The sequence below is a fragment of the Setaria viridis genome, chromosome 6 (genome assembly GCF_005286985.2).
Source record: "Setaria viridis chromosome 6, Setaria_viridis_v4.0, whole genome shotgun sequence".
In the NCBI taxonomy this organism is placed as follows: domain Eukaryota; kingdom Viridiplantae; phylum Streptophyta; class Magnoliopsida; order Poales; family Poaceae; genus Setaria; species Setaria viridis.
This window is the reverse complement of record NC_048268.2, coordinates 33572570-33599692: the sequence shown is the minus strand read 5'-3', so window position 1 is coordinate 33599692 and position 27123 is coordinate 33572570. Positions and strand designations below refer to the sequence as shown.

The 27123-nt window shown below is 48.2% G+C and overlaps 6 protein-coding genes across 7 annotated transcripts; 1 reads left to right on the top strand and 5 right to left on the bottom strand.

Moving 5' to 3' along the window:
• Nucleotides 1–679: 679 nt before the first annotated feature.
• Nucleotides 680–6831, bottom strand: LOC117862166 (serrate RNA effector molecule). Its single transcript, XM_034745689.2, has 12 exons — nt 6494–6831; nt 5183–5250; nt 4788–4842; nt 3908–3982; nt 3629–3703; nt 3498–3545; nt 3296–3364; nt 2363–3148; nt 2231–2279; nt 1933–2150; nt 1655–1858; nt 680–1084 (listed from the first exon to the last, which is right to left on the bottom strand). The coding sequence occupies exons 1-12, from the start codon at nt 6715–6717 to the stop codon at nt 1024–1026; spliced, it is 1932 nt and encodes a 643-aa protein (XP_034601580.1). The 5' UTR covers nt 6718–6831; the 3' UTR covers nt 680–1023.
• A 1246-nt stretch (nt 6832–8077) lies between these two features.
• LOC117861036 (uncharacterized) lies at nt 8078–11044 on the bottom strand. The gene is made up of 9 exons (XM_034744499.2): nt 10748–11044; nt 10094–10297; nt 9900–10002; nt 9737–9816; nt 9576–9653; nt 9108–9199; nt 8798–8909; nt 8534–8659; nt 8078–8426 (listed from the first exon to the last, which is right to left on the bottom strand). Exons 1-9 carry the CDS (start codon nt 10931–10933, stop codon nt 8325–8327), a joined length of 1083 nt encoding a protein of 360 aa, XP_034600390.1. The 5' UTR covers nt 10934–11044; the 3' UTR covers nt 8078–8324.
• Nucleotides 11045–11379: 335 nt separating this feature from the next.
• Nucleotides 11380–14474, bottom strand: LOC117861037 (uncharacterized). The gene is made up of 9 exons (XM_034744500.2): nt 14121–14474; nt 12782–12895; nt 12622–12690; nt 12501–12520; nt 12374–12426; nt 12264–12294; nt 12106–12184; nt 11760–11893; nt 11380–11651 (listed from the first exon to the last, which is right to left on the bottom strand). Exons 1-9 carry the CDS (start codon nt 14296–14298, stop codon nt 11601–11603), a joined length of 729 nt encoding a protein of 242 aa, XP_034600391.1. The 5' UTR covers nt 14299–14474; the 3' UTR covers nt 11380–11600.
• Nucleotides 14475–17399: 2925 nt separating this feature from the next.
• On the top strand, nt 17400–21467 carry LOC117861109 (oxysterol-binding protein-related protein 4C). Of its 2 annotated transcripts, XM_034744599.2 has the most exons (4): nt 17400–17666; nt 19546–19710; nt 20288–21037; nt 21120–21467. In XM_034744599.2, the coding sequence occupies exons 1-4, from the start codon at nt 17664–17666 to the stop codon at nt 21372–21374; spliced, it is 1173 nt and encodes a 390-aa protein (XP_034600490.1). In that variant the 5' UTR covers nt 17400–17663; the 3' UTR covers nt 21375–21467. The 2 variants fall into 2 exon arrangements, with proteins under 2 accessions (XP_034600490.1, XP_034600489.1); XM_034744598.2 differs by lacking the exon at nt 17400–17666 and having other exon boundaries at nt 19540–19710.
• A 142-nt stretch (nt 21468–21609) lies between these two features.
• LOC117861108 (pathogenesis-related thaumatin-like protein 3.5) lies at nt 21610–24186 on the bottom strand. The gene is made up of 3 exons (XM_034744597.2): nt 22700–24186; nt 22340–22598; nt 21610–22187 (listed from the first exon to the last, which is right to left on the bottom strand). The coding sequence occupies exons 1-3, from the start codon at nt 23208–23210 to the stop codon at nt 21779–21781; spliced, it is 1179 nt and encodes a 392-aa protein (XP_034600488.1). The 5' UTR covers nt 23211–24186; the 3' UTR covers nt 21610–21778.
• A 141-nt stretch (nt 24187–24327) lies between these two features.
• Nucleotides 24328–25871, bottom strand: LOC117861110 (small ribosomal subunit protein bS16m/bS16c). The gene is made up of 3 exons (XM_034744601.2): nt 25566–25871; nt 25404–25449; nt 24328–24735 (listed from the first exon to the last, which is right to left on the bottom strand). The coding sequence occupies exons 1-3, from the start codon at nt 25696–25698 to the stop codon at nt 24501–24503; spliced, it is 414 nt and encodes a 137-aa protein (XP_034600492.1). The 5' UTR covers nt 25699–25871; the 3' UTR covers nt 24328–24500.
• Between the last annotated feature and the right edge of the window lie 1252 nt (nt 25872–27123).

Genomic DNA, 27123 nt, shown 5'->3' with positions numbered 1-27123 from the left:
CCTGCACTACCCTCTCATAGTACTCTTCGATCTCCCTTTCGTGCCAGTCCCCGTCACCGCTCGCTTGCACGCCGGGCAGGAGCGCGGGAGCTCCGGCGCGGCGGCGGCAGGTGGCCGACAGCGACCGCCCGGCGGGGCTCCTGCGTCCTGCCCGCCGCTAGCCGCTAGACGAGATCCCAGGATTCCGCGTGGTGGCAGCGATCGCCCGGCCATGCGATCACAGTCAGCAAAATTTAAGTTCCACATGGTTTCCAGATCGGGTCAGCAGATACAGACAGACTGGACACCAGCAGGGGTACCGGACTTTCCAAACAGTTTCCATCCACGAGCTGGACCATCAGCGCCAGCACCCGTATCTGTCCACTGGCTAGACCAACATGCTTGCCAGCTCCGCCAGATCACAGGGGAGGAAGAATTCTGGAAACAAGCTCCAGGTACTGATAAGCTGCGAGCACGCACGCCAATGGCACCAGATTCCAACCCCACTTGCCATTCGCACGTGCAGCGAGTATTATGGAGTACATACACAGAGAACTCAGATCATAGAGATTGCCCGAAAAGACGGATACAAGAACAAGATCATGTTTGGGCTTGGTACGTTAGGGCTGACAGGGATTTTGCTGGTAAGGGTAATTGTGCCTAAGAGAACACGAATGAAAATTTTTCACGTTGTACAAAGTTACAGATAATACCTCCTCGTTTCATGGCGAAATGGAATGTACTTCCTGTGTTTCATTTTACAAACACTGAGAAGCGACAACTCAAGGGTGGGACTAGGGGTGGTAAGCAAATTTAAGGATCGGGCTCAATAAGGGCCAGGCCATAAATTTATATGATTTTGAACTAAAAATTAAATAGGACTAAGTTGGATTGTGTAGGAGGCATGAGGGCCACGATCCATTACCACCCCTAGGTGGGACACGATGCCTGCTGGGGTTCCTCCACAATAATTCTAGATGGCGAGGTGTTTTCAAGCTGTAATGTTACCTACAAGTATCAGGAGGCACATGAAACTGGGAAGTTCTACAAGCTTCGGTAGTCCATCACAGTCACTTCGTCTTCAGGAGCATCAAGGTCTTGGTAGCTGAAATCAGGGTAAGGCAAAAACTGGTGAAACCAGAAAAGACAAAGAGATAATACATCAGAGAAATATCTGTTGGCAGTTCACATCGACAAATATCCAAATCACATTGTTTTAGGCTGTTTTTTTTTTGCAGGCACAAGATTTGCATTGTTAGCATGCAAAAAGGAGGAACAATACCTGTAAACACATCCTAGTCAGGTATTATACATTCTAAAACAGACATATTCCACATAATCATGATCTGGCTGCCTAAGTACTAGAACATGGTCAGAGTACAATAATCCAGTGGCAGCAACAAGGAGTTTCAATTTGCTGCTCAGCTTAAACTTTCGAGTTGTTTAAATTTGTTACTCAGCCTAAGGAGAAAGATGCCCAAATGTGCAAACCATTGTAAACAATGATGCCAAAGATAAGTTGGCCAAAAATAATCAATGACGCCGCCTTCTACTGTTCAGGATCCTTAGTTGCTGTTGACCACGCCTCGGAATGTTAGAAGTGAATTGTTTACATTGACTGGTGATGACTTTCTGGGAACACAAGTGGCAAATTGCAAAGAGTAAAAGTACTAACCTTCGTATTCTACGAGGATCATGCATATGGGTAGGCGGAGGAGCGCTGAAGATTGGGGATGGACCACGCATTGGGGGGCCACCACCCCTCCCTGCTTTCCTAGGATGTGGACCTCCAGCTGGCTCAAAATGAGGTGGCCCACCCTGATCCCTCATCATATGCATGGCAACTTCCGGGGGTGCAGGAATAAATGGTCCCAGCGGACTGCAATGGAGATGAACTGACAATGAGCATCCCGTTCGAATTCCAAAATAAGCAAGCAGAAGTTGCAGACTTACCCAGCACCAGGCACGGGCATTAGAATCGGGGGAGCAGGAATATCTGGAGGGAAGGCGCCATGCATAATTGGATCACCAAATGAATCATAAATAGCATCATCAGGGTTTTCACCAGACCCATCATGTGGTGGTGAATCAACATTTGTGTCGAACCTACGATTTCCACGCTCATCCCTCAGCCGACTTTCTATTGGTGGCCTTTGCCTGCCTTTTCCCCTCTGAACATGGATTCATACAAAGAATTACACAAGAAAGCCACCAATTTGCAAGTGAGTACAAACTTAGTAATGAGGCTTACTGGAGCAGGTTGCTGCATGATAGGTGTTCCACCAGGCGCCTTTGGATCACTGCATTCAAGATAAATGCACCATAATCATCCAACAATTTCAAAAAATAGCTTAATCAAAAGGATGAGAGTGCAGAAATATACTTCATATAGTTCTCAAAGTAAATATCCTCTCTCACTTTCGAAGTTAGCTCAACCACCACATCTGCATGCTTGAGTTTAAGATGCTTCTGGACAAACTCGGCAGCATGGAAAAGCTTAGTGCAACCCTTGGCTCCACAACCATACTTCCACCCATACTTTTCATCCCTTATTTTCCTCACATATGGATCCAACACTTCAGTAGCAGCTGCATCAATCTTCTCCTTTGCTTTCAATATTTCTAACGGGTCTTGACCTTGAATCCTGTCTTGCCAGAATGAATCAAGTTTATTCTCCCATTCAGTTGCATTTGAGCTATCCCCATTATATGTCCTCGCATCAGCTTTCACATGTCTCAGGCCTTTAGGTTCATTTGTCTCAGACATACCATAATAATCTACACCATGGATGCGCCATAAGTAAGTAACAAGAGTGTCCAGCAACTCAGCACCCTCAAGACCCTTCACAGTAGATGATCCCCGTATTATAACAATTGGCCCCATTGAACCATGTGACTTATCCCTGTCTGTCTTGTCATGGTCACTACTGGAGAGAACATTGTTCTCAATACCCTTCTCAGAATCAAGTTTACAGATGAGAGCTTGAGCTTGCTCAATGTCACTTCGGATTCGCCGAGCCTCAGAACTAACTGGGTGAGCCTTGGGAGCAGCATAGTATAAATCGTCAGTGCCCTTCCCAAGTTTCCCTTTTTTACCATCTGCATCCACAAGATTTTTACTACTATTATTTCCTGATTTGCTCGCTGCTGAACCTGTCAACCCTGGACCACTGCACAGTACCAAAAACAAATACTGCTTAATACAAATTCTTGATGTGTGCGCGCGCGTGCGCGTTGCACAGTACAAAAACAAAGCATGGTGTGTGTGAGAGGGAGGGGGAAGAGAGGGAAGGGGAAGGGGAGGGGGAGCATCTCACGTGTCCAGACTTCCACTCTGTAAATCTTGGAAGAATTCATTTGCAGTAGTTCTTGCCAGTTCATTCCTTCTGTTTTGTAATAAAAAATAATTACAGCTCAGATGGGCAAGAACATTAAAGAAAAAATGTTGCACAAATTGCAGAACACAACCACACAAGAGAGACTCAAGTATGGCTGAAATAGACTAAGAAAATAGCAAACCTTTCTATGACCCCTTCAAGATTTGTAGGATTGTACTTGTTTCTTAACCTACAAGAACAAGATGCAAAATTAAGAAGTTAGTGAAGAGAATAAGTAATAAATCGCAATATTGTAATTTAAAGAACAGTTACCAATCTTCATCCTTATGGAGGTCAAAGTATGCTTTCTTCTGAGTTGTGATGTACTCTGACTTGTACTCCTCGTATCTATAAATAATTAGGATGAACTAAAATGTCAAACTGTTCCACATCAACCATACAAAAAGTGTACCACACATAGACACAGCAATATAGAAAGTGTACCACGCACAACAGAAATTATTCTTTTGATAAAAAGGGACAAAGCCTGGTTCTAGTTGAAATATATGCCTGCCAGAAATTTGCACTTAAAAAAGGTCTAGCACAGCACACCTGCTTTGAGCTTCAACTGGTGAAACATCATCCTCGAGCTCCTGAATGAACTGCTTGTATGACATCAGTCCTTCCCTGTAGAACATCAGTGTTGATCACTCTAGTTGTTTCCCATATTGTGTCAAAACAAAAGCAATAGCTAACAAAAGGTAAAAAAAATGTCAATTAGGTCCTCTGTTTTAGCAATAGATTATGTTGCAGCAGAGGACAAGGAGCAGCAGAGGGAGTCCATGATTCTGGAAGTTTGTTACTATCTGGAACACTGAAACTTATGTGTTTTGGTGGGTGACACCATACTTTGAAGCAGTGGTGAGCACAGCATATGTCCTTGGTGCATGGCAGGTGTGATTATCAAAGCTTCTGCTCTGATCCTGCTGTTGATTTGTGTTTCTTTGGGCATGTTTTCCTTCATTAGTATGTGTTTTTACTCTTCTCTTCTCCTTTCTTTTTTAGCAGGTCTTCTCACCCTTATACTAAAAACTTTTATTCCTTCTATTACTGTGTTTGAGAAAAAGATGAGTAAAATGCATGGGTGGCCCAGGCACATCTCAGCATCTTCTTGCTTGCATGGCACCGACCTGGTGTGCACTCCTGCCCAATGCCCCTACGGTGCGGCAAAAAGGGAGGTCACATGGAGCCGTATGGACCTACGGTGCATCACCTAACAAATTAGAGGGCCAAAATGCATTTTGAGAGCTTGTGGACCTATATGACACAGCATAACGAGTTTTAAGGGCTGCCCATGCATTTTACTCGAAAGATAATGCAGTGCAAACCATGTACAATCCTGACGGGAGTGACTCCTCAGAAGGTAATATTTTCTTAGCAAAGAAAGGAAATAATAGAAGTACATGAAGCCAATCCAGATTTATATATGTACCTACGGCCATTCCCAGGGCCTTCATTCCATCCACCACGTCCAGAATCCGACCAATCTATACAAATAAGGAATATTACAATTAAAGGAACATCACTAACCAAGAAATTCGATCCGTACATACCAAGTAGCTTGAACTGACAAGAAATACTTAGTAGTACATTTGCGTTAATCAACGCTTGATTGTGTTTCTAGTACCCTATGTCTCAAGAATTTTAAAGAAAAGAAACATGTTCTGCATGCTTGACAGACTTGTAGAAGATCATGAGAAATCATATCAGTTACGGGACAAACGAACTAGATCAGCACTAATTTTTCAATCACCTGTTGAACTTACAACTACATCTGTACTAATGACAGGTAGCTGATAATGGTAACCCTGGCTCGCTAATTCATACCTGGTGCACGATTCCCATATCGACCATCACCACCTCTTCCTCCTACGCCACCATGACCGTTGCCATACCTAGGACACAAATAGAAACTTCAAAAACTGCTGCATGCTCAAACCAAAAGATTTCAGAGACTAAGTTAAAATAAAAACAGCACATGATTTCCTTCCTTCCTGCTCATAGCTATAGCAACACCTAAAGTTCCAAAATTCGAACAACAAACCCATGCAGAGAAAACTGTAAAGAGCTACCAAACATCTACAACAGTTGAAACACGTCAAGAAATATATTTTTCTTCACATGAAAGGAGCACCATGAGCTTTTGAACACACAAATTATTAATAGCACGTTCAGTTGACTAGAAAGCATTGTCATTGCAGGAAGCTTCGGCCATAGATGGCACTGTAGATATTCAGCATAGGAACCATGAACAGTCTCCTAATGTAATGAAGCAATGTCCTCATAGCCAAACAGCCAAGAAATCATAAAAATATAACAGGCCTTTTCTCTTACTTTAATTCCTAACACCACTGTTACAACAAATAGCATGCACGGAAACCTCACGTCACAGTATCACACGGCAGCCTCTAATCAGCATAGCCAAACAAAATAAAAAACTGCAATACCAATAAACACCAACCGATTCCGAGTGACAGCAAGATGCAATGCACCTAGCAAGCTCTGATCTGCTCATGTCAACTACCAAGCTAAACTCCCCATCCCCCCACTCCCTCCTATGCCACATGCTCATTTCCACACCTAGAAGATAAATCTCAACAGCTATAAAAACTACCACAGCGCTCAAATCAATGTGCAAGAAAAAAAATCAGACAACAAAAACATCACATAAATTGCTTCTTTTCTACTTATAGACAAGCTAGAGTTCTCAAATGGAGAAAACAAACCCAAGCAGAGAAAGCATTTGAAAAGCTATTACAGTCGCAACACATCAACAAATACGCTACCTCACGTAAGAAAAAGGCAACATCACAAGACTCTGAATGCACAAATTATTGAATGGCACATTCAGTCGAACGGTAAGCACAGTCACTGCAGGAAGCTCAGGTCATTGATAGTGTTCAAGGGATACAGGAGCTAAACCGTGGAACTAAGAATCCCTAACGTGATGGAACCTCAAATCGCGCACTGCAAAGCCGCAACATCGAATCAGTAATCAGCATAGTTAAAGCAAGTTAAAACAGCGATTGCCAATAAGGACCGACCAATTACGACCGTTAGCAACAAGCAAAACACCTAGCAAGCTCTGATCTGATCGTCTAAGCTACCAAGCTGAACTCCCCGAATCCGCCCACTCACCTCCTGTCGTCCTGCTCGTGCCCTCCGCCGCCAACTGGACCGAGCCGGCGCCGGTCGAACCCGCCGCCGCCCTCCTCCCTGCGATGCCTCTTGTGCGGCCCCGGCGGCGGGGGCCCGGGGGGCGGCGGCGGGAGCACAGGCGAGGCGTGGCGGCGCTTGCGGTCCCCGCCGCCGCCGCCGCCGCCGCCGGTGGGGGGAGGGGACGCGTCCGCGACCTCGGCCATGGCTGGGCGAGGCGAGATTCTAGCTAGGGCAGCCTCGGCTGCCTCGATCTGGAAGGTCTCTCCGGTCGGGTCGGGTCGGGAAGGGGAAGGGAACCAATCGGGAGCGGAAACGAAGAGCCCGGAAGAGGGTGGTGGTGGGTTGGGGGTGGGGGGATCTGGGGACGCGTAGCGAAATGCCTCGTGACGTGTCCGCGCGTGGGGTCGGGATTGACTTGTCCCAGTGAGACTTGTCGGTGGGTCCGTCGTGTGGTGGGACCCAAATGGCAGAGAGATGGCGATTGGGTCTCAGTCTCACTCCACTTGGTTGGGCCCTGCTTGGTTTTGGTTGAAGAAAACGGCAAGGACTGCATGAAGATCTTTCGCATAAAGTAGGAAAATTTGGTGTATTCATCTCAGTCTGAAGTGCTAAAGTGCCTTTACGACAAGCCATGTAAAAGGATTTTGCAAGTAGATAAATCTGAACCTAAAATGTCCATTTCAGTTTGAGGTTTCTTTTATTCGAAACATGTGAATTCCAATATTTATTTCGGTTGCTGCAAAACTCCATGCTCTTCTTTCCGAATATTATCTGAATCTAAAATATTTATTGGTGTATTCCGAACAGTAAAACATGAGCTGCCTTTTCCATGGACCACAACTCAAAAGTTTTCTTTAACAAAAGGCAAGAGCACTGTCGTAGCATGTAAGAAAAGAAAAAGTTGCCTCACGTCAGCCAACCGTATAAATAGCAAGCACATTCGACCAACCCAAACAGGCAAACGATGCACAGCTGTGGGTAATGGGATGTTTGTTTCTTTACTCCTTCACATCGAATATTTAGATACTAATTAGGAGTATTAAACATAGACTAATTACAAAACCAATTGTACAGATGGAGACTAATTTGCAAGACGAATCTATTAAGCATAATTAATCCATCATTAGCACATATTTACTGTAGCATCACACTGTCAAATCACGGACTAATTAGGCTTAATAGATTCGTATCGTGAATTAGCCTCCTTCTATGTAATTAGTTTTATAATTAGCTCATATTTAGTTCTTCTAATTAACCTCCAAATATTCGATGTGACATAAATTTTAGCCTGGACTAAAAATCCAAACACTCCCTAGCACCAAAGGCAACGCTATCAGTCTCGTGGAAAAGAGACAGGTTTCGCCGGAGAACGAACATGTTGCATAAAGGGCTCACGGACAGTGTGTCCCGAGTACAACTGTCCATCGATGCTCCTGCCCTGCTCAAATACGCACCGCGTATGCAACATTGCGAGCTGGGTCCATTTCAGAGAGTGGTTTTTTCGCGTTCAAAGATCCATGCTGATATCGACTGTTTCCTCTGCGCCAACAGCAAGAATGCCCATTTTCCTCAAGTAGCAACCGCACAATCATATCATTATTGATATAGCAACACGGGCATACGTACAATCTTTGCCACATGTGGAGAGAGACTATCGCCTCATTATTAGCAACACAGCCATCGGTTCCAGTTCTCACATATGCATGCTACTCGCTACATTACATAATCCTCAGTCCTCGTCGTTCGATTGCAAAGAAACCTTACGCCATTTGAAAAATGAGTAAAGCCAGCTTCCGCAACCTTCTTCACTCTATTTGCTGCTCGTCTTGATGATCTTGTGGAGTGCTCTCTTGGCTTCCTCTAGAGTCAGAACCTTCTCAGGGACATCAAATGCTAGCCTCTGAATATTGAACTGCACAGAAGAACAAATTTAGGAATTTGGAGAAAAAGAAATGTTCTTAGTCAGGAAACAAATAACCTCATGGTTGGCGGTAAAGAAAATTTTAGTGTATATTTTACCTGAGCACCCTGGCGAACCCGTATATCTATGCCCTTGCTATCTACTGATATAACAGCAGCGTCATCAACCTCCCCTTCTGATGACAATAACTCTCGAAGTGGTTTAGAGAAAATTGCATTCAACTCCTACATGAAAGGTATGCATCAGAATTACTTGAGATGCTACTGTACTAACCATGAGTGCATGTAGCTAGCCAAATGACCAGGCTAACATGCTGCGATCATTATACCGTAAACAAGGTATCAGTGATCTGGTATGGTTACCTTCAAACTTTTCTCGGCACCATCAACTGCTACCTTGTCAGGTTGAGTAGTTTCGTACTCGTTAACATCTACCCAAGCAACAGTTCCAAAGCCTCCGATGAAGTATATATCACTGTAATTAGTGAGTATAGTTTGTCAAAACTCCTAATTTATACATGGTCAATGACTAGCAAAAAAAATGCTTTTTGATGAAGAGGGAAGCATATACTTCAAGATGTGTGTTATGGAAACTACGGAGCTGAACGCAAATGATAAATGGATAGGCAAACATGGAACGATAAAAAGCACATAACCAATCAGAAGTCCAGACCTTATATTGTGCATCCTGTAATAGTAAAAATTTCCCCACTGTTGTGATGCCCACTGCTGATGTTTTGCTACATATTGCTTATGGGCCCATTCCTAATGAACGTGAATAACAGTTAGTTCACCACAGTTCTAAAACGAAGAATAGAAGAACAAAATATGACTCAACACCTAGTATTAACTGTTTTGAAGATAAATCATAAATTCAAATTCAAATCATTGGCTCAAGAGCATGAAAAGCAACTACTCCATTTACATTCATGAGTATTTAGAGAGACCGAATAATAGCAACTCAATAGGAGTTACCAATTAGGGGCATTTGATGTTGGAAAATTGCACAGTCCAGTTGCTTCACAACAGGACTCAGAAATCAGAACCCACTATCATATGACTAGAAATGCTAGTAATCAACGGAAAAGTAATTACCTAATTGACTGCAATATCTAACAACAAAAGGCAGTTAAATAGAAACCTGCTGGTCAGCTGGCAAAGGGTAAACATCACCAAATATTGTGACTCGTGCGTTAGACAGTCCACTCCATCCAGGCACCTGTGAAGAAGGTATGCATGGTATTACAAAGATGGAAAGTTATACTCCACAGCTCCAGTAGGAAATGTTGAGAGACTTCATACCTGGACAACAAGCGTGCATCTTGGATCTGATAGCAAGTTCCTTGTATGGATCGCTAAGGGTGACAGCGAAAATATTGGGTCTGCATAATACACCAAACAATTACCTACAGGGATCTAACACTGTATCATTATTATCGCAAAGTAAACCAAGGAGCTAACTCACGGCCCATCGAGTCATTAGCAAAGTCAACAAGTGAACCAAATGGATATCCAGTGCGGCGGTGATGCATGCCAGACATGACAGAGCACAGGTGAGCAAAGCGTGCCTGGTACACAGAAGCCAAGTAGATAAAGAGAAACATGAGTCTTCATACCGCATACCGACAAAGCTCAAGAGGTTTGCTAGCAGAAAGCTACCTGTTCCATCAAATTGCGCACAGCTAGAGCCGGCGGAGGCAAACCATGCGCAAAAGTCGCGCTCTGCACGCCACCTGATATGGGTGTTCTAAACAGGCCTGCTCTGGATCCGCTTGAGTCACTACCGGTATTGGTTGATGAAGCCTTCAGCGACTTGTCAGCAGCGATCGGTATAACTCCATTTTGACTCGAATCACTCTTCAGCTGTCAAACACCAGCTAGTACATAATCAATTATGCATGGCAGATGAAAAGGTAAATCGAATTAGATATGACTAGTTGCATGTGCCCCTCTTTTAGCAACAGGGGGACACGTTTCTTGTAAACCTAAACCTATAGACATCGTTCTTAATCTTAGAAAAATGAAAGCGTTACGGTTACAGGTAAGTCATGCTCGGTATACAAAACGAAATTCCTACTGGGTCGTCTCATAAACCCCCTGGACCAGTTCTAATCAGACCGAGCTACCCAGTCATCCAAGTGCCCCACACCTCGCATCCAATCCAGCATCTAACAAAACAACCTAAGCCACTTTCTTCGAGATTCATCCCATCTAGGCTACCACCCATCTACGCCCGGGCAAAACGCCAAAACCACTGGCTCGTGTCAGGCCCACAGGGGATGCTATCATTCACAGGCTCACAGCAACTCTTACCTTGAGGACGGGAGACCCGTTGGCGGCGGGGGCGGGGTGAGCTTCGTCCTTGCCGCCGCCGCCGGCCGCCGCGCGGATGGGACCGCAGCGGCTAGGGCGGAGCGCGAGGGACTGTGGGGCCAGCCGGGAAGGCGGGTGGCGGACGGGGAGAATGGAGGAGGAGGCGGTGCCCGTGAGAGCCTCCATTGAGCCGGGGGAGGGGAGAGAGAGGAGGCGGAAAATCGGCGAGCGACGGAGAGAGAATTCGGGCAGGCGGCTAGAGAACGGGGAAAGGGGTTTGGCTTTGGGATTTTTGGAGGCGGGGGGCGGGTCGGGAAGGCAAAGCAAGGCTGACGTCTCCGATCTGCGCGAGCGTCGGATCGGATGGCCGGATGGGGACCGTTCGTTCTTTCAACGTTCATCGTCTAGGGATTCTCACGTCATCGCTTTGGCGAATCGCAGTGGAAACCTCTGAAAAGAATGGCCATGGTGATCTGGGACGCGTCTACTGCCATTAGTTCATCTGTAATGTCTTTTTCAAAACTATTCTTCTGACAGATTGCAGACTTCTACCAGAAAAACAGCATACGCGATATAGCCAGCAAATCTCCCATTCCCAAGGTAACAGGCGAAAACGCTACACACACAGTTGATTGCCAGGAAATCGCCACATCTGTTTCCAGACGGGATTTAATGGGATTGGGTGCACAACAGGAACCACGAAAACATCTCATACAGCTGATCTAGAAAGAAACATCTAGTACAACTTCACCGAACGAGTTCATCAAGCAACGACAATTAGAGGTACAATATCTGTTCTACATTATTTGCTACACTGGCTATGCACGACGGGTTCAGAAGGTTATTGGTGGGACTAGTCGACGACTTCTCCAGCACTAGAATCTGCCCTTGCACCATCGTTGCCCTGCGGTGATTCCGTTTGTTAGCAAATACGGATGAATCGAATGGCACAACAAAGAGTTTATTTAGGAGATAAGTTTAGAACATTCTGAGAAGGTAATTGGAGGCTAACCTTTACACAGACATAGATGTAGTGAACATCAGGTTTCGGTCCGAGAATTGAAACTACTGATGCGCTGTCATCGTCTAAAGGCAATGGTTTTGTCAGTTCCCATTTATTCTGATTCGCGCTTCTCTCCCATCTTTCTGCAATAATCCCAGTAACACAGTTGTAAAAAACAAGAATTTTATCACGGTAAATGAAAACTGTGCAACAAGGTTACAACACTTAGAAAAGACAATAAATGCATTCATGAGTCTACAAACTACTTTATACATGAAAAGGGTCAACGTGAATGGAGCTCTGCAGCTATTGGAGGGTACAGTTAAGTTGACCTGGTGGTGTATAACAAACTAACCTATGACATGGAGCTTTACCGTCCAATTTTCCATGTCCTTCAGGAGACGCAATCGGTAACTTGGATCCCCATAAGTGATCTATGGCATTATGGGACTCAGAAAATGTTATGGACACATGAAACAGTTACATCTTTCAAAATAAAATAGTTCATGTTACCAGCATGTAGACACCATTTTCCTTAAGGATTCTGCATACAGGAGGAACAAACAGAAGCTATAGTCAATTAAGAAATATATATCACAAATAAATATCAGCATACTCCTCACCTGTTGACCTCCTCTAGCATTTTCGTTGCATTCTCTTGTGAATTTTGGCCACACTAAAATACAAGAAAAGCCATTGAGTATGACACTGGGAGAATATCAAAGTGTCCTGGCAAAAGTTTTGACTCACCATAATAGAATCTAGGGTTCCTGCAAATAACAAGTGGGGTTAGAACCCAATGCCATATTGCATGTAAAGATGTTAACAATTGCGTCCACAATGCTGTCAAGTACTGCAATGGAGATGGTACCTTTGTCAATAACTGCTTCAAATGAACCAGACTCAAAATCTGACATGTTCTTTACATCCATCTTCATGTCTGTGTCAATAAGGGAAATAAATGATATCAAATTAGGTGGTGTATACTGCAGAGGCATTCAAGACAAGAAGGTTGCGAACAAAGATTATACATTTAAGGTGAGGCTTGTCATGGTATTTCTTCTTCATTTGCTCAATAACCACTGAAGATATGTCAATGTTGACAACATCTTGATAACCATCATCAACCATGTTTTCACCAAAGACTGAAACAATCAAAAGGAGCTAAACCATATAAGTAATGTCCACTAGACAGTGAAGTAATGTAATAAACATCTTGTGGTTAGTACCTGTGGCTAAATTAATAATGAAAATTAAAAAAATGAACGCACGTCTATTTTTGCAGCTAACAACCATTTGTAATCTGAGAAAGCAAAGCAAGAAATGATGCACTTATGATCATGCATTGCAACTTTAAAAGGAGTATATAAGGGTGACATTTTTTATTCAAATAATCTATGGTCAACTAAAAAAACTAAAGAATTCAACCATTTCAGTAATTAAGTATGTGTTTGCGTTATTAATGCTACGATCTTCAGTAATATCGTTTAGAACTCCAATGTAGCTCTACAACAGCACCACTTTATAACAGCAAAGTTCACTCTTTAGCTTCGCGTGCGCTAAGGTTCAAACACATAGTATTAACTGGTATCAACGCATAAAATTGTAAGCAAACCTTGCAACAACATGCAGGTGAAAACCCTAGGTTAGTAACATCCATGACATGTGAAGTTATAGTGTCATACACACTGGCTGCCCTATTGGATAGTTAAATTACACCGACACCCCAGATCTTGCCAAATTTCATAATGACCATGGTGCAGGGATGCTACCTGACTCACTGAAACGTGAGGGCACTCATTGGATTTCTAAACTATGAAATTGCTGCGGTGCAGGGATCCATATCGCACAAACTGAAATGCCAACTTCTCAGTTACTTCGTTGTCCCTCTCTAGTTACACCAGAAGTTTGGCATGCTTAACAACAAGCCCCCCAAACCACTTCCTTAAAAGTTCAGGGAGGCTCCCCTGTGGTACAAAGAGGAAGGATTATGCGGCGCTACAATAGAATCAGGCCGCTCATTGTATTGTGGTTATACAGGGCGTACAAGAGAACTAGGCCGCTCATTGTATTGGTTTGATTAAGGCGTAGCATCGGTCAACCAGAGTGCTTCAATAAAATTGATTAAAGTACTACTACGTTCCAGGAATGGGTGGATTGTCTACAGTACGGGTACATTGCCCACCACGTTGATCTAAACAATACCCTCCATCTTCGAATCGCGCGAACCGAGCCTCCGTCACCGCGCTCACCAACACCCATCGCTACGCACGGCGGCCGAGAGCCGAGAATGGTCGCAGCCGGCCAGGGACTCCCTCCCCCTCAGGAGAAGCAATCCCAACCACCCACGCACCCAAGCACCCGACTCACCGGAGTTCCCGCACCCGACGAGGAGGAGCCGGTGGTGCGGCTGGACGTAGAGGCGGAGCAGCGGCGCGAGGGCCGGGTACTTCTGGTACCAGTCGAAGGGCCCGGCCTCCTTGCGGTACCGCTCGTCCCAGTACCACGCCTCCCCGTACGCCTGCGACGCCGCCGCGCCTCCCGTCATCGCCCCTTCCTCGTCCTCGTCCTCGTCCTCGTCGTCGGATCTGGCCGGTAATGGCGGCCTCGGTTGCGCTTGGTGTGGGGGAGGAGGAGAGCGACGAAGCCTGGAGGATTCCAGATCGGCGGTGTTGTGTTGGCTCGCGACTCGCTGTTTTGTTTTTGTTTTGTTTTGTTTTGTTTTGTTTTTGAGGGGGCTGGCGACTCGCTGGTGCGACGCGACGCGACGGTGCGGGCCACCGGAAGGGAAACGGTTTTAAAACTGGATAAGGAGGATCGCTCTCGCGTCGGTGCGCTCTGGGGCCCGGCCCATACTCGTATACGTAGTACTGTGGACCGGGTCAGGCGGGCCCGGAGTATGGGAGTATTGGGCCAGATATGCGGAGGCTATGCGCTTATGGGCTTTTCGACGCCCTCCCGGTGTCTTCTTCCTTATCGCCTGGTACTGGTACTACTCCCTCCCTAGACGAACAGATGCTGCCATCGCCATCAACCCTGCGTCAGTCTAAAAAAAAAATATCAGTCATGCGTGGTGGATGATCGACTGGCCATTGTCGAAGCAAAAGCAGAGGTTACCAAGATTCTAGAAGCAAAGCAGAGGTTATATTTCAAAGAAGAATAAATCCAAAACAGGACGAAATAACGAACAACAATATCGGCCAGTTGAATTGTAACGTCAACGCGTGCTGTACAAAGCTATCGCGCTACTCAAACCCCACTTAACTATACAATAACATCGATTGGTTGGATTGGAACATCAACCACACCACATCTCTCATCGCACTGCTCAACTCAAGGAATAATCGCCCCATCAGAGTTTTTAAACTTATCCGATGCCCTCTTGACGATCGTGTTGTCTCGCCTAGGCACTAGGCCGCTGGCGCGAAAAAAGCTCTCGATGGAACGTAAAGCATAAAGGCATGCAGTGATCCTGCTGCAGTGTTTCTGGTTCTGTTTGGACAAAACTCAGCACGGTCTCGGCTGGTCCTGTTCAGCGAAATCAGGCAAGAATTAAAACACACGACGACGACGGCGGCGACGACACATGCATGCAGTAGAGCTAAAGGCCCAAAGCTAGCTTCACACGGCGACCTCATCGTGTTCCTCGACCCACGCTTTCCGCTCGTCGTCACGTCGCTTCGCGTGATCGCGTTGTTCCTTTTGGTTTTGCGCGTACGTATACGTGTTGCTTATTAACCCCGGCGCCGGAAGCGATCTGGATGTGCCGGGGTGCCGCCGCTGCCGTGGCTTGGAATCAAATCCGATCGGTCGCCGTCGCCGGATCGGTGTGTACCCCCGTGACATCCTCCCTTCCCTTGTTGGTGTAGCCAGAGCGTGACCGCCACCGCGCCCGGTCGGCCGTCGGTCTCGCTTCCTTCCGATCGAGGCCCGCGCCGGCGGCGACAGGCAGGGGCAAGCGACGACGAGGCAAAAAGGCCAGGCGTGCTAGCGATCGGCGCGGCGCGGCACGCCACGGCTCAGCTTCGCTCTCCAGCCGCTGTCGTGACGATCCAATCAGACTCCCCCTCTAATTCTTATCCCGTAATACAGTCGTGAAATCAGACGGATCGAGATTTTGACAACTACGTACTGTAGACCCATACGATCGAGCATCTTTTACTTCGGCGCCGCCCAGTGGAACGTACTGTTCTGGTGTACACGTCCTGATCGTTCAAGCAGCCTCGCATTCATGAGGGGTAGAAGAATAAGGAACATGGACCGTCAGATGAAGCATCGACAGGAAAATTAGTCTATTTTTCAGGGAACTCAGGAATAACATGTACCTTACTACCTTATTCCCGTATCTTTTTTTAAGAATGTTCAGGGATCTTAGAGCAACTCCAACAGTTTCTAAAAAAACCCCCAAAATTATGTATTGGAAGCTAGGTTATCCACGCATTCACTCGAACGTGCATCTAGGAAGGACCGGTAATAATCATGTGATAAATCACTGACATCGACAGCGTATGACTGTTTTGTACAACATCCCTTAGCATGTTTCCCATTAATGGAGCGATAGGATTTGTTTTGATTGAGCCGTAACTCGGCACTCCCAAGTTGTTGGCAAGTTGTCGTTGCAAGTCACATTCCCGGAGTTATTTCTCCAGATGAATGAAGAATTATCAAATAATAAAGTTGCATCATAGGTAACACAAAGTCGATACGCACGCCGCCTTACAAATGAACAAAGAGAGAGAAAAAGAAACAGAGAAAGAAGGATGACACCCGATATGCTCTAATCAACATATTCTCGTTGTTATGTTGGTGCCACAAGCTACCAATGGAGCTTTTTTTAGAAAAAGAATAGGATAACGAAGTTATATACCCTCTCCATGTACACAAAAAGTGTTTTTTACTTTCAAATTTATAAAGTATTAATATTTACGACACCAAAAATGTAAAATATGAAAGCGTATTTCATAATGAGATAATTATTTGGTGTCATAAGGGTTGAAAACTTTTTTTATATAAATTTGGTCACATTTAACAGTTTGACTTAAGGCAAAATTAAAAGAGAATGCTTTTTGAGAGGCAGCACAATCCATGTGTGCTTGTGGTGCATGCGCCAAACTAGCTTGTCAGCACCACAGGCTTCTCTCAGGTTCAGGAAAATAGGAGAGAATCACTTCAAAAAGGAATATTTACATCTGCACCAAACATAAAATTGGAATACGCGCAAATTTGATCGGGAACGTGTAGGGGTCAGCAAAGGCTGACTAGTTTGATCCACCCAGCAAGAAAATAAGAAAGGTCCGTTTTACATATGTGGAAAAGACCAAAGCAGCACCGGGGCCGACTTGATGCCGGCGACCGCGGATGGAGGCTTCCATATGGATCGGCGATGAGGCCGCCGGGCGCCGGCCCGCCGCGCTTTCGGCCGTCCTCGAGCGAGCGAGGTGTACGTGTCACGTGTGTCCATGCCAGTATGAGCATATGGTCCCACTCCCAGCCCAAGCCAAGAGATGCTTTCACACGGCCACACGGGACACCGAAGAGATGACGTCACGCCGGCTCCAGCCTCCAGCGACCTGGCGAGAGGGGGGGGGGGGTGTGAGAGAGCGGACAGGGACGGGCACGCGAGGCGTGGATATAAATAGACGCGGGGGCGATGGAGCTTGCCAAAGAAAGGCGGAGGGGATCGCGGAGAGGAGGAGCTCAGTATTCTTTTTTCTTTGCGTCGACGACGAACAACCGCCGAGCTAGATCGAGCCCGGGAAGAGGGGGAGAAGAAGCTTATTCTTAGCTAGCCCGGCCGGCAGGAGTAGAGAGGATCGGAAGAAGAGAGGGATCCAACAAGGGGGATTGATTGGTCGTCGGCCGGCGGTAGCTTCGTTGCCTTCGGATCAGATTCTTCTCTCCCGCGCGCCCCAAATGGTACGTTCGCCTCTGTCCGCTCTTTGCATTGATTCTCGATCACGAGCTCTGGAGCTCGGAGCACAGTTTGATCTCAGAACACCCGCCATGTCTTTTATAATTTGCCCCCGCTTCAATTCCCCCTCCGGCGCCGGCCACCGCCACCGCCGTCGCCGGCGACGGTGACGACGGGCCCGTTGGTCGAAGATTCCGGCATGGGCGACGTACGGCCGCCGCCTGGCGAGGTCTGGCCAGGCCTCCCCTCGATCGCTAGCTTTCCAACTTGCTTCAAGGAAAAGAAAGTTCCGTTCAGCTATTTCCTAACGCAACGCGCGGCTACCGTGCGCCGTGCGCGCTCGATCACACGCCGTGCCGTTCGTGGCTTTCCCTTTCTGTCGCCGCGCATGGCTCCACCGCGCCGGCCGGCCGGCCGGCTTTCCCCCGGTTTGAGGGAGAACGAACGGCCGGCATGCGCGGCAACAGGCGCGAAAGGACACGACAACCGCCGCGCCGGCCAACCCGCCGGAGATTTTGGAGCGCCACGGCGTCTTTCCAAAGCGAAGCCACGGGCGGCGCGCAGTAGTAGAGCAGAAAGAAAAAAAAATAGAATGTGAAAGCAGCCGGGGATAGAGGAATCAAAAAGCGCGTTCGCCTTTCGTCGCCGTCGCGGCTTCCTTTCTTCCTTCCTTTCGTCGCCACGAGCGGGCGCCGACGATGGGGTTCTTTTTTAATCTCCGGCTCCTTTCCTTCACTCTACTGCTATTATATTCCTTATTACTCCTTAGCCGCGTTAACAACGTCCGATAAACTATAGAGTCCAGACTGACGGGCAGCGGCCGCGCGCGTTCTGAGCGGTGGCCCGTCTGCAGGCCGCGGCGGCCTACCGCCGGCCGGCCGGCCGGCCGGCGCTGACTTCCTTTCGCATCTCTCACCAGCTCACCAGAGACGCGCCACCGGCTGCGGCGATGGTACTATCTATATCCGTGATTCCATTTCCATGTTGCCCTTTTCTTTCTTTTATTCCTTTCTTTCTTCGGCTCATGTTGCCCTTTTCTTTTTTGAATCACGTTGCCCTTTTCTCTCTTTTTTCCCCATTTTTTTAGATCATGTTGCCCTTTTTTCTTCGCACAAGAAACGACGTTCTCTATCTCAAAGAATAGTACGAAGAATACACTACACCCTTTACCTACGACTACAAAATATTCTGCACATGAAGATTTCTCGGTCAGCACACACGCCGACGGCCGAGCTGGGGAGGCGTTTCTTGGAACGGGCCGCCCCTTCTCCTAGCCGTTTCCTCACAAGCCATTTTTTTTCCCGAAATAAAATATTCCTCACGAGCCATGAGCGTGCGCCTCGAGAGCAACGAACGCATGCAGGAGACGACGCGAGCCATTTGGAACCTTCGCAGGCCCGGCCAAATTTTCTCATTGGTCCCGTTCCGTTTTTGTTTCCTTGGGGACGCCGCCTCCGCCCGAAAAACCAAGCCGTTCTGTGCTCGGCAGTGTCAGCGTCTCGACCGGCGGCGCGGCGCGCCGGCACGCAGAGGCAGGCTCTTGCAATTGCAGTCTTGCAGTTGCAGAGCGTGCCGGCCTCGTGGCCTCCGCTGGCTGCCTCGGATTCCCCTCTGAGACTCGGCTGTCCGTTAATGACAGAGATTACGATAGCGTAATAATACAAGTAGCTGTTTCTCCTATTGTAAGAAAATAACAGTAGCTGCTTCTGAACGGAACCTGACGGAAACACGACTAAGTCAGCCGGTCACTTGTGACGCTACTACCATCCCATTTGCATTGCACGCAAGCAAGCTCACGACGGCCGTTGGTCGCCGCCAGCCCGTGAGCGTACGTACGCGCGCCGGATTTTCTGTGGCTGACCAAAGCTGTTTTGATCGATGCAGGTGGAGTCGGAGGGCGAGGCGGCGGCGTGCGCGGCGGCGGTGCTGACGCCGCCGCTGTCGCTGGAGGGCGGCCTCGCGGCGGAGCTCCGCCCGGCCAACCTCGTCCGGCGGGTGCTCAGCCTTTTCCGCAACGTCAGCCCGGGATCCGACCTCTCCCACTTCCAGGTACGGCTACGGCTACTCTCTCTCTCTCTCTCTCCAAAATGCTCACTCAACTGTTCTTTTTTTTTTAAAAAAAAAAAGCAACCGAACCAAACTGAACTTGCATGCAACGCAACGAGCAAACACTACTACTGCTTAACCCAATTGCTTCGAGTAATTAGGAGCACCCTGAAAATCAGCATGATTTGGGAGGCTGACAGCGACGGAATAGCAGATGGTAGGGCATTTTGCACGTGGCAGAAAGATCAGTAGGTGAGGGCGTGGGTCAGGTAGGCAACGAAACAAGTTTCGAAACGGGCAGTGTAGAGGCAGGATGCTTGTTCCCTCTGACTTTGAATCTGGAAATGATCATTGTTTCGTCTCACCTGACTGCCGCTGCGGACGAGGACTCGTCAACGCACCACTGCGTCAACCCGAGATGAACGATGACTAGTTTCATTTACAAGAGAATTTCTGCACTGGGAATGTCCTGCAAGAACGATCCTCACAATCATTGGCGCCATTTCAAGTTTTCAGCAATGTTGAATTGGAATCACATACCGACGAAAACGAAATGATGTTCTTTCTGAAAAATTTTCAGCTGCCGGCGACGTTCAACCTGCCCAAGTCGCAGCTCCAGATGTACGGCGAGGGCCTGTACTGCGCCGGCGAGGACCTCCTCGGCCGTTGCGCCCGTGGCAAGGACAGCCTGGAGCGCCTCACGTCGGTGGTGGCCTGGAGCATCTCCACCACCCGCCCCCCGATCTTCGGCTTCGCGCCCTACAACCCCGTCCTCGGCGAGACGCACCACGTCTCCGCGGGCTCCGGCGGCCTCAACGTCCTCCTCGAGCAGGTCTCCCACCGGCCCCCCGTCTCGGCGCTGCACGCCACGAACGCCGCCGGCGACGTGCGGCTCGTCTGGTGCCAGAGCCCCGTCCCCAAGTTCCACGGCGCCAGCATCGAGGCCGCGGTGCGGGGCCGGCGGGAGCTGCGCCTGCCCCGCCACGGCGAGCGCTACGAGGTCGACTGCCCCAACCTGCTCATCCGGCTGCTGCCCACGCCGTCCGTCGAGTGGTCCGGCGACGTCAGGGTGGTGTGCGCGGAGTCCGGGCTCGAGGCGCAGCTCAGCTACTGCCGGAGTCGCTCCTTCCTGGGATTCGGCGGCGACGCCAGGTGCGTCAGGGGGAGGGTCTTCCGGTCGGCGTCGAGGGACGAGACGATCTACGAGATCGATGGGTTCTGGGACAGGACCGTCTCGCTCAAGGACGTCAGCACCGGCGAGGTCTCCGTGCTCTACGACGCCCAGCGCGCCATTGGCAAACTCACCACGCCGGTGGTCCAAGACCACAAGGTACTTGAAAAAATGCAGCACTTAGAGTTTCCGTTTCAATCTGAAAAAACTTAGTTTGACATGGTTGCAACATGTTTCGCAGGGCTTGGCGCCTTCGGAATCCGCCGTGGTGTGGGGCGAGGTCAGCGACGCGCTCCTGAAGAAGGACTGGGAGAAAGCTCGGCAGGCGAAGCGGCGGGTGGAGGACGAAGCGAGGAAGCTTGCCAAGGAGAGGAATGAGAAGGGGGAGGTCTGGACGCCCAAGCACTTCTCCCTGTCGCAGAACAAGAACGGCGAGTGGGAGTGCTGGCCGTTGGAGGAGTCGGTGCCGCCGGCTCCCATTGTTGTCCCCTCATGACAGTAGATCACATGACATGTTACAAACACTATACGATGAAACTGAATTTCATGTAAATTTGTCACTAGTTGATTACGCTGATTCTTCTTCGTCTGCCTGAGAATTGTGATGGTGGCTACGGTTTTTTAAGAAAAAACTGCAGGTGAATTAAAAAAACTGAACATTCAGTGAAGCTCACAGTTGGGCTCTGAAAACCTGAACATCAACCTGAAACAAAGTAACTGAATTCATGGAATAACTGAACGTCGTCTTTATTTTCTATAATCCGAATAAACGAAATCAATCTGTACATGTTTCCTTCTCAATTGGGCCTGATGGATTTTACTACTGCTACTGTACATGAGGAGTCCAGGGAGCTACTGTCAGTGAATCCTACAAGAGCTGTGCCTGACAAGTGACAAAGTTCATGGTGAGAACGACCAGAGGAGGAACAAGAGCACTGCAGGCAAGACAAGCCACAGCTGCTCGTGCAGCATGCTCGCTGACGACAGCATCATCCACGGCGGCTGATTGGTGCTTCCAGCGCCGTAGGTGGCGGCCGGAGACGGCTGATCGGTGCTTCCGAAGCCATTGTTGTCAGTACTAGCAGGCGGCTGGTTTGTGCTTCCGACGCCATTGTTGTCAGGCGGTGGGTTGGTGCTCCCGACGCCATTGTTGTCAGTAGTAGGAGGCGGTGGGCTGATGCTCCCGACGCCATTGTTGCCTGTAGCAGGAGGGGGCGTGCTGCCAGCGGCGCCGCTGGTGCCGCCACTAGTGCTCTGTCCATAGGCCGGCGGCGGCGATCCGAGGGGTACGGCTCCGGGACTCTGCAACCTGCGCCAACAGATAAGGAAATGGAACCTGAACATTTCAGTGCTTGTGGATTTCTGAGATGTGACCAGTGACCAGTGATTACTGATCAGTGCGTTACTACTTGCAACGTTCAGTGAAGATGAATGGCGAGTCGTATTTCGCGGCGAGATTACCCGGAGGGAGGGAGGCAGAAGGCGATGGTGTAGTCGGCGGCGCTGCCGCAGGTGAAGGTGCTGGAGCCGTCGTCGTAGGCGTAGCTGTACGCGCGCGGGCACGCCGACTTGAAGGCGGACGAGTACGCCGTCGGCCGGCACGTCGTCGGCGTCGCGTACGCGCCGCTGCAGCAGTACTGGTCCTGCCCGAACGCCTCGCACGCGCTCCGGCACGCCACCGTGCCGCCGCCGCGGTCCACCTGCAGCTCCCTGGGGCACGCTGCCACACACACACAATAATTTACGTGTCAGACATTCACAGAGCAACAAAAGGGCTGGTAGTTAGCACACGACATGGACGCACGCACGCAGGGCACGTACAGCGGTTGAGGTCGGCCGTGCAGCCGGTGGCGTTGCAGCCGCCGGCGCCCTGCCGCGGCCGCGGGACGGCGACGACGGGCAGGTTGTACCCGTCGACGAGGCTCACGTCGTAGTAGTCCAGGTCGCCGGCGGCCTTCCCCAGCGTGACCTCGAACAGCGTCGCCGGTGGCGTGGCGCCGGTGCCCGCGCACTCCAAGCGCCCGCCGCAGTCGCCGGTCTGGCACGTGCCATTGCCGCCGGCGTCGAACGCGCAGCCCGTGCGCGCCCATAACCGGCCGGACCACCCCGTCGGCGCCGGGACCTGCACGGTCTGCCCCGGGTCGAGCCTGAACCCCGTCGTGGGCAGCTGCGGCGTGCCCGCGCCGGCGAGCGTCCCCGGCCAGATGGGCTGGGAGCAGTAGTTGGATACGGTGAAGCTGCAGCTCGCCGTTGCGATGCTGCACCAATGGGCTAGTGCTAGCACGACAATCAGCAAGCATGATGATGAACTGCAACTTCTTGGCGTTTCCATGGTGTGCAGATCTTGAAGCACTACACTGACTTGGGTTTCACTTGTCACAAATTCACAGGATTGGAGAGTTGGGAAGAGACTTTGGACATGGTTGCAGGCTTTAAAATGTTTTGGGTTGCAGGTGTCAAAGGAAAGGTTACTTGGTGAGATTGCTTTAGCATTTTGCGTGCATGGGGTGGCCTCAGTGAGAAGAAATACCTTATGTAACAATGCAAGGGATAAAAGTGAAATTGGTATTAGGGCTCTAGCTAGTGTACTAGTAACACTTGCTAGAATGTATATACCTTAATTCCTGACTGGATATACGTTATTGTATCAATCTTAAACAATCCTCACTGTGCACGAGTCAAGAGCCTTGGTTTTATGTGCTATGTTCATGTATGGTCCACATGATACTTTGCAAAGTTTTTTTGCAAGTAACTACATCATAAGATCACTCCAATCAACACAAAGAAATCCAAAACTCGAGCACTTAATAATTGGAATTAACTACAATTGACACTGGAACGTTTTCTACTGATGGACTAAGAAGAATTATTCTATTTGGGCATGACTCTGAACATTACTTCCAGGTAGGTAAACTTGTCTTGCAGCAATAAGACCAGTACAAGAAAGGCATCAATCTCTCACACAGTGACACTTGCACTTGATGCTACTTCAGATAACTTAACCATTTTGTTGGTATAAACAAACAGCATAGGTATCTAAACAGATGCCAGTTGCTATCTTTGCAAGTCCAGAAAAATAATATATCGTCATTCCTATCAGCTTGAATAAAAGCATTACTTCTGATTGGGTATGACAAGAAAGAATAACCATCCTTGGGCAACCAACTTTATGCTTCAACGAAATTAATCATGATGAGAAGGTACCAACCATCTATCTCACAACGAAAGCAGAGGTCTCAAAATTATCACAATCAACCCTAAACCATAATCCTGTCTTAGCCCTCACTCTACCCTCAAAGGGGCCCATTGCAAGCTCGTGACAATAAAAAAACATACAGCTTTCAAAATCCCACATACAACCTATGAAAGATAAATCTGTGCAGTTTCAGGTTCACATTCCACAGAGATACGGTGAAGAATATTTAAGAAAAAACAAAATAGAAGCATACTAAGAACTAAACTTTTGGATGCATAAAGTAATGATCGTTCAGAAGTTACTTAGCAAAAAGCTTCTTACATTGTGAAACAGTAACAAGCTCCTGACCCAAACTAAAGGGCACAAGTGGTAAAACAATTCTTATCTAGCATAGTTATACTAAAGCATAAAATTTTCATGCCTCATTCAAGCCGTCTCCTCAACCGATGCTCCATTTTCACCATCCAGAGTATTAGGATCATCAACAATTGTGAGGCCTTCAATGTCCAAAGGGCATCCAGTCATAGGATCAATAGGACGTCTGTCCCGAGGCCCGCCCTTGTGTGCCATAGCTAGCATTGGAGGTGGAGGAAGAATTCCTGCACGAAATAGCATGCGCTCCACAGGATCTGAAGGCTGTGCCCCAACGGACAACCAATACCTGCAGCAAGACAATACTTATCTGAGAGTAGCAACCTAATAGAAGTTCCAGTACAATCTTGCAGCTTCATTCCATTTTTCTAGAACAAAATACATGTTCTACAGATGATCAATCAATCTTCCTACTGTCAAAACGCTTTCTTTTACACACACTAATTTTTCACAGGCACCATAAGTCCATAACAGATATCGACCAAAATCAACAACGAACTCAAAAGCTGGAAAACAGCATGAGCAGCCACAAAACTGGCTAACTATAAAGCAGTTACTAAAAATTGGATCAAAAGCCTAGGCCACACAGTTTTACATTCCATGCCTGTTATGCCTATGCATAGTCGAACAATTTCAGTGGCCAGTTCACCTCCTGCTAGCACACTCCAGATATTATCTGAGTATTCAGATGGAAAGGCTAAAATACTAAAATGTTGATAAAATTTTAAAGTTGGCTTCTACCGACTGATCTCAAGTTGATAAGGTTTGAAAAGGGCATACATTTGAATCAAACAAGATAATACTTGTTGCAAATAGCCATTCAGAGGATGCACAACACCACAATAGAGCATGCAAACCAATTAATGCACCGAAAACAAGGAAACCACGATTAGCAGAAGCCCAGGATTTGATAATTGTTTCCTGTAACAGAAGGACAATGAGTACTGATATACTCACTTCACCCGGTCAAATTTTAACCCCATCCTCTTGCCACCATCCTTCCCTGCAAAACAGCATATTCGTCAGTTGTCACTGCCCATCCTTGCTGCAAGGCTAGGTTATTTGATGTGTCAACAAATCAAAGCAATTTGATGACGGGGAGCAATGAATTAGGCTTACCGGGGAGCGGGTTGTAGTATCCGAGGACCTCGAGGTGCTTGCCGTCACGCGGGTAGCGGCTGTCGGCGGCCATCAGCCGGTAGAAGGGCCTGTTCCGGCATCCGAACCGGGCCAGCCGGATCCGCACCACCATCTCCGCTCCCTCCTCGCCCCCTTCGCCTTTGCGTAGCTGTTTTTGTGGTGGGGGAAGGCGAGGGTTTCGGGAGAGGGATGGAATGGAATGGAGGGAACACGGAGGCGGAGCAGAGCGGCGCGCTGGTGGGCGGGTGGCAGCGAGCTGGGTAGACGAAGGGACTAGTGGGACTAGGTCCATGGGCCGGTCGGCGCATGGGCTTTTATGAGCCCGGACAAGGAGCGCCGCACCTGTTGTGTCCGTGTTCCAGCCCACGACCACACACCACCGCTGCGCCATCATCGCCGTGCCGCTGGGCGGCAACGCGTCGCGCCTGCGGGACGCCAGCTGCACAGCTGAAATGGGATGCACGGTTTGTCCACCTCCTCACCTTCACCACCGCGTGGGCCGGGCTCTGAAGTCACCCTTCGTCCCTGGCATCGTCTTGTTTTTTTTTTGAAACGAGGGCATCGTCTTGTTCAACAGTTCAAGTAAGCAAGCCGGCACCCCCGTTTCATTCGTCCCGTTGGTTCGCTGTTCGTTGCTAGCTCCGTTTGGGGAGGAGCAAAGCATCTCGCCGCCGCAGAGCCCAGCCGTCTGCCTGCGGCCGCCGCCGTTGACCGGCCGCTGCACAACTTGATGCGCTGCTGCCGTCGACAGAAATCCAAATTCAATTTCATACGCCAGAGTCAATGTAGGGCGCCAGTTCTGGAAAGAATTTTGAGGAAAAGGTCGCGGTTATTCACAATGCCTGCATGTGAGATGAGAAGCGGTGTGAATCTGCCCGTAGAGTTCATGAGAGGTTTCAAATTGATCGAGAAATGAATGATGAGTTGTTTAAGTTCCTGCTGAATCCACTATTATCGATGTAGGTAGAAAGGGCATAAAGCCTTCACAGGATCGACATCTCAATTTGGCAGAGTTATATGAATTAGTGAAGATTTGGGAAGTGCCAGAAAGTTATGAATTGGATGGCTACATTACTTTTATGTCGTATCGAGAGAGCAAACATTGTGGACATTAGGATGACTTCTGTTGTCCATTTCTCATTAAATATTCTGAAAGTTTGCCACTGCTAAAACTATGCAAGCAAGTACAACTGTTCCTTTATTTGTTGGTTACACATTTGTACTAATATATTTGATGCAGTCTTAGAGTCTGGCCATTTCTACTAAGCAGGCATGCAATTTGGTGTTTGACAAAATAAGGAGATACGTCTGGCCATGTGTATGAACCTTTTGAGGATCTGTTTGTTTTCAGTTCTGATTCTTCTGAATTTGCAATGTAGTTGTGAACACCACTTTGCTTTGCTTTTAGAAAGCAAGATTTATATCTCGATTGTTGGAATCAACAATCTTACTATTACTCATTGGAGGCTTAGGTGAACCACCTGGGATATGGAAAAAGAAAGAAATCCTATAAATCTAATAAAAGCAAAACATCTAG

What these genes read in the sequence shown, in the direction of transcription:
- LOC117861109 (XM_034744598.2), top strand. Translation starts at nt 19,540, where the DNA reads ATGCAGGTGGAGTCGGAGGGCGAGGCGGCGGCGTGCGCGGCGGCGGTG. An exon ending in CCGACCTCTCCCACTTCCAG is followed by an intron (nt 19,711 to 20,287) that starts GTACGGCTACGG and finishes AAAAATTTTCAG; the next exon opens with CTGCCGGCGACGTTCAACCT. An exon ending in CGGTGGTCCAAGACCACAAG is followed by an intron (nt 21,038 to 21,119) that starts GTACTTGAAAAA and finishes CATGTTTCGCAG; the next exon opens with GGCTTGGCGCCTTCGGAATC.
- LOC117861108 (XM_034744597.2), bottom strand. Translation starts at nt 23,210, where the DNA reads ATGGAAACGCCAAGAAGTTGCAGTTCATCATCATGCTTGCTGATTGTC. An exon ending in CACGGCCGACCTCAACCGCT is followed by an intron (nt 22,599 to 22,699) that starts GTACGTGCCCTG and finishes TGTGTGTGGCAG; the next exon opens with CGTGCCCCAGGGAGCTGCAG. An exon ending in TTCTGCCTCCCTCCCTCCGG is followed by an intron (nt 22,188 to 22,339) that starts GTAATCTCGCCG and finishes CTGTTGGCGCAG; the next exon opens with GTTGCAGAGTCCCGGAGCCG.
- LOC117861036 (XM_034744499.2), bottom strand. Translation starts at nt 10,933, where the DNA reads ATGGAGGCTCTCACGGGCACCGCCTCCTCCTCCATTCTCCCCGTCCGC. An exon ending in TGCGCAATTTGATGGAACAG is followed by an intron (nt 10,003 to 10,093) that starts GTAGCTTTCTGC and finishes TCTGTGTACCAG; the next exon opens with GCACGCTTTGCTCACCTGTG. An exon ending in TGCTAATGACTCGATGGGCC is followed by an intron (nt 9,817 to 9,899) that starts GTGAGTTAGCTC and finishes TGTATTATGCAG; the next exon opens with ACCCAATATTTTCGCTGTCA.
- LOC117862166 (XM_034745689.2), bottom strand. Translation starts at nt 6,717, where the DNA reads ATGGCCGAGGTCGCGGACGCGTCCCCTCCCCCCACCGGCGGCGGCGGC. An exon ending in CAGAGTGGAAGTCTGGACAC is followed by an intron (nt 3,149 to 3,295) that starts GTGAGATGCTCC and finishes GGTACTGTGCAG; the next exon opens with TGGTCCAGGGTTGACAGGTT. An exon ending in GATCCTCGTAGAATACGAAG is followed by an intron (nt 1,085 to 1,654) that starts GTTAGTACTTTT and finishes CCCTGATTTCAG; the next exon opens with CTACCAAGACCTTGATGCTC.
- LOC117861110 (XM_034744601.2), bottom strand. Translation starts at nt 25,698, where the DNA reads ATGGTGGTGCGGATCCGGCTGGCCCGGTTCGGATGCCGGAACAGGCCC. An exon ending in ATACTACAACCCGCTCCCCG is followed by an intron (nt 25,450 to 25,565) that starts GTAAGCCTAATT and finishes GCTGTTTTGCAG; the next exon opens with GGAAGGATGGTGGCAAGAGG. An exon ending in TTAAAATTTGACCGGGTGAA is followed by an intron (nt 24,736 to 25,403) that starts GTGAGTATATCA and finishes GTCTTGCTGCAG; the next exon opens with GTATTGGTTGTCCGTTGGGG.
- LOC117861037 (XM_034744500.2), bottom strand. Translation starts at nt 14,298, where the DNA reads ATGACGGGAGGCGCGGCGGCGTCGCAGGCGTACGGGGAGGCGTGGTAC. An exon ending in TGAAGCAGTTATTGACAAAG is followed by an intron (nt 12,521 to 12,621) that starts GTACCATCTCCA and finishes TGTTATTTGCAG; the next exon opens with GAACCCTAGATTCTATTATG. An exon ending in GGTAAAGCTCCATGTCATAG is followed by an intron (nt 11,894 to 12,105) that starts GTTAGTTTGTTA and finishes GGATTATTGCAG; the next exon opens with AAAGATGGGAGAGAAGCGCG.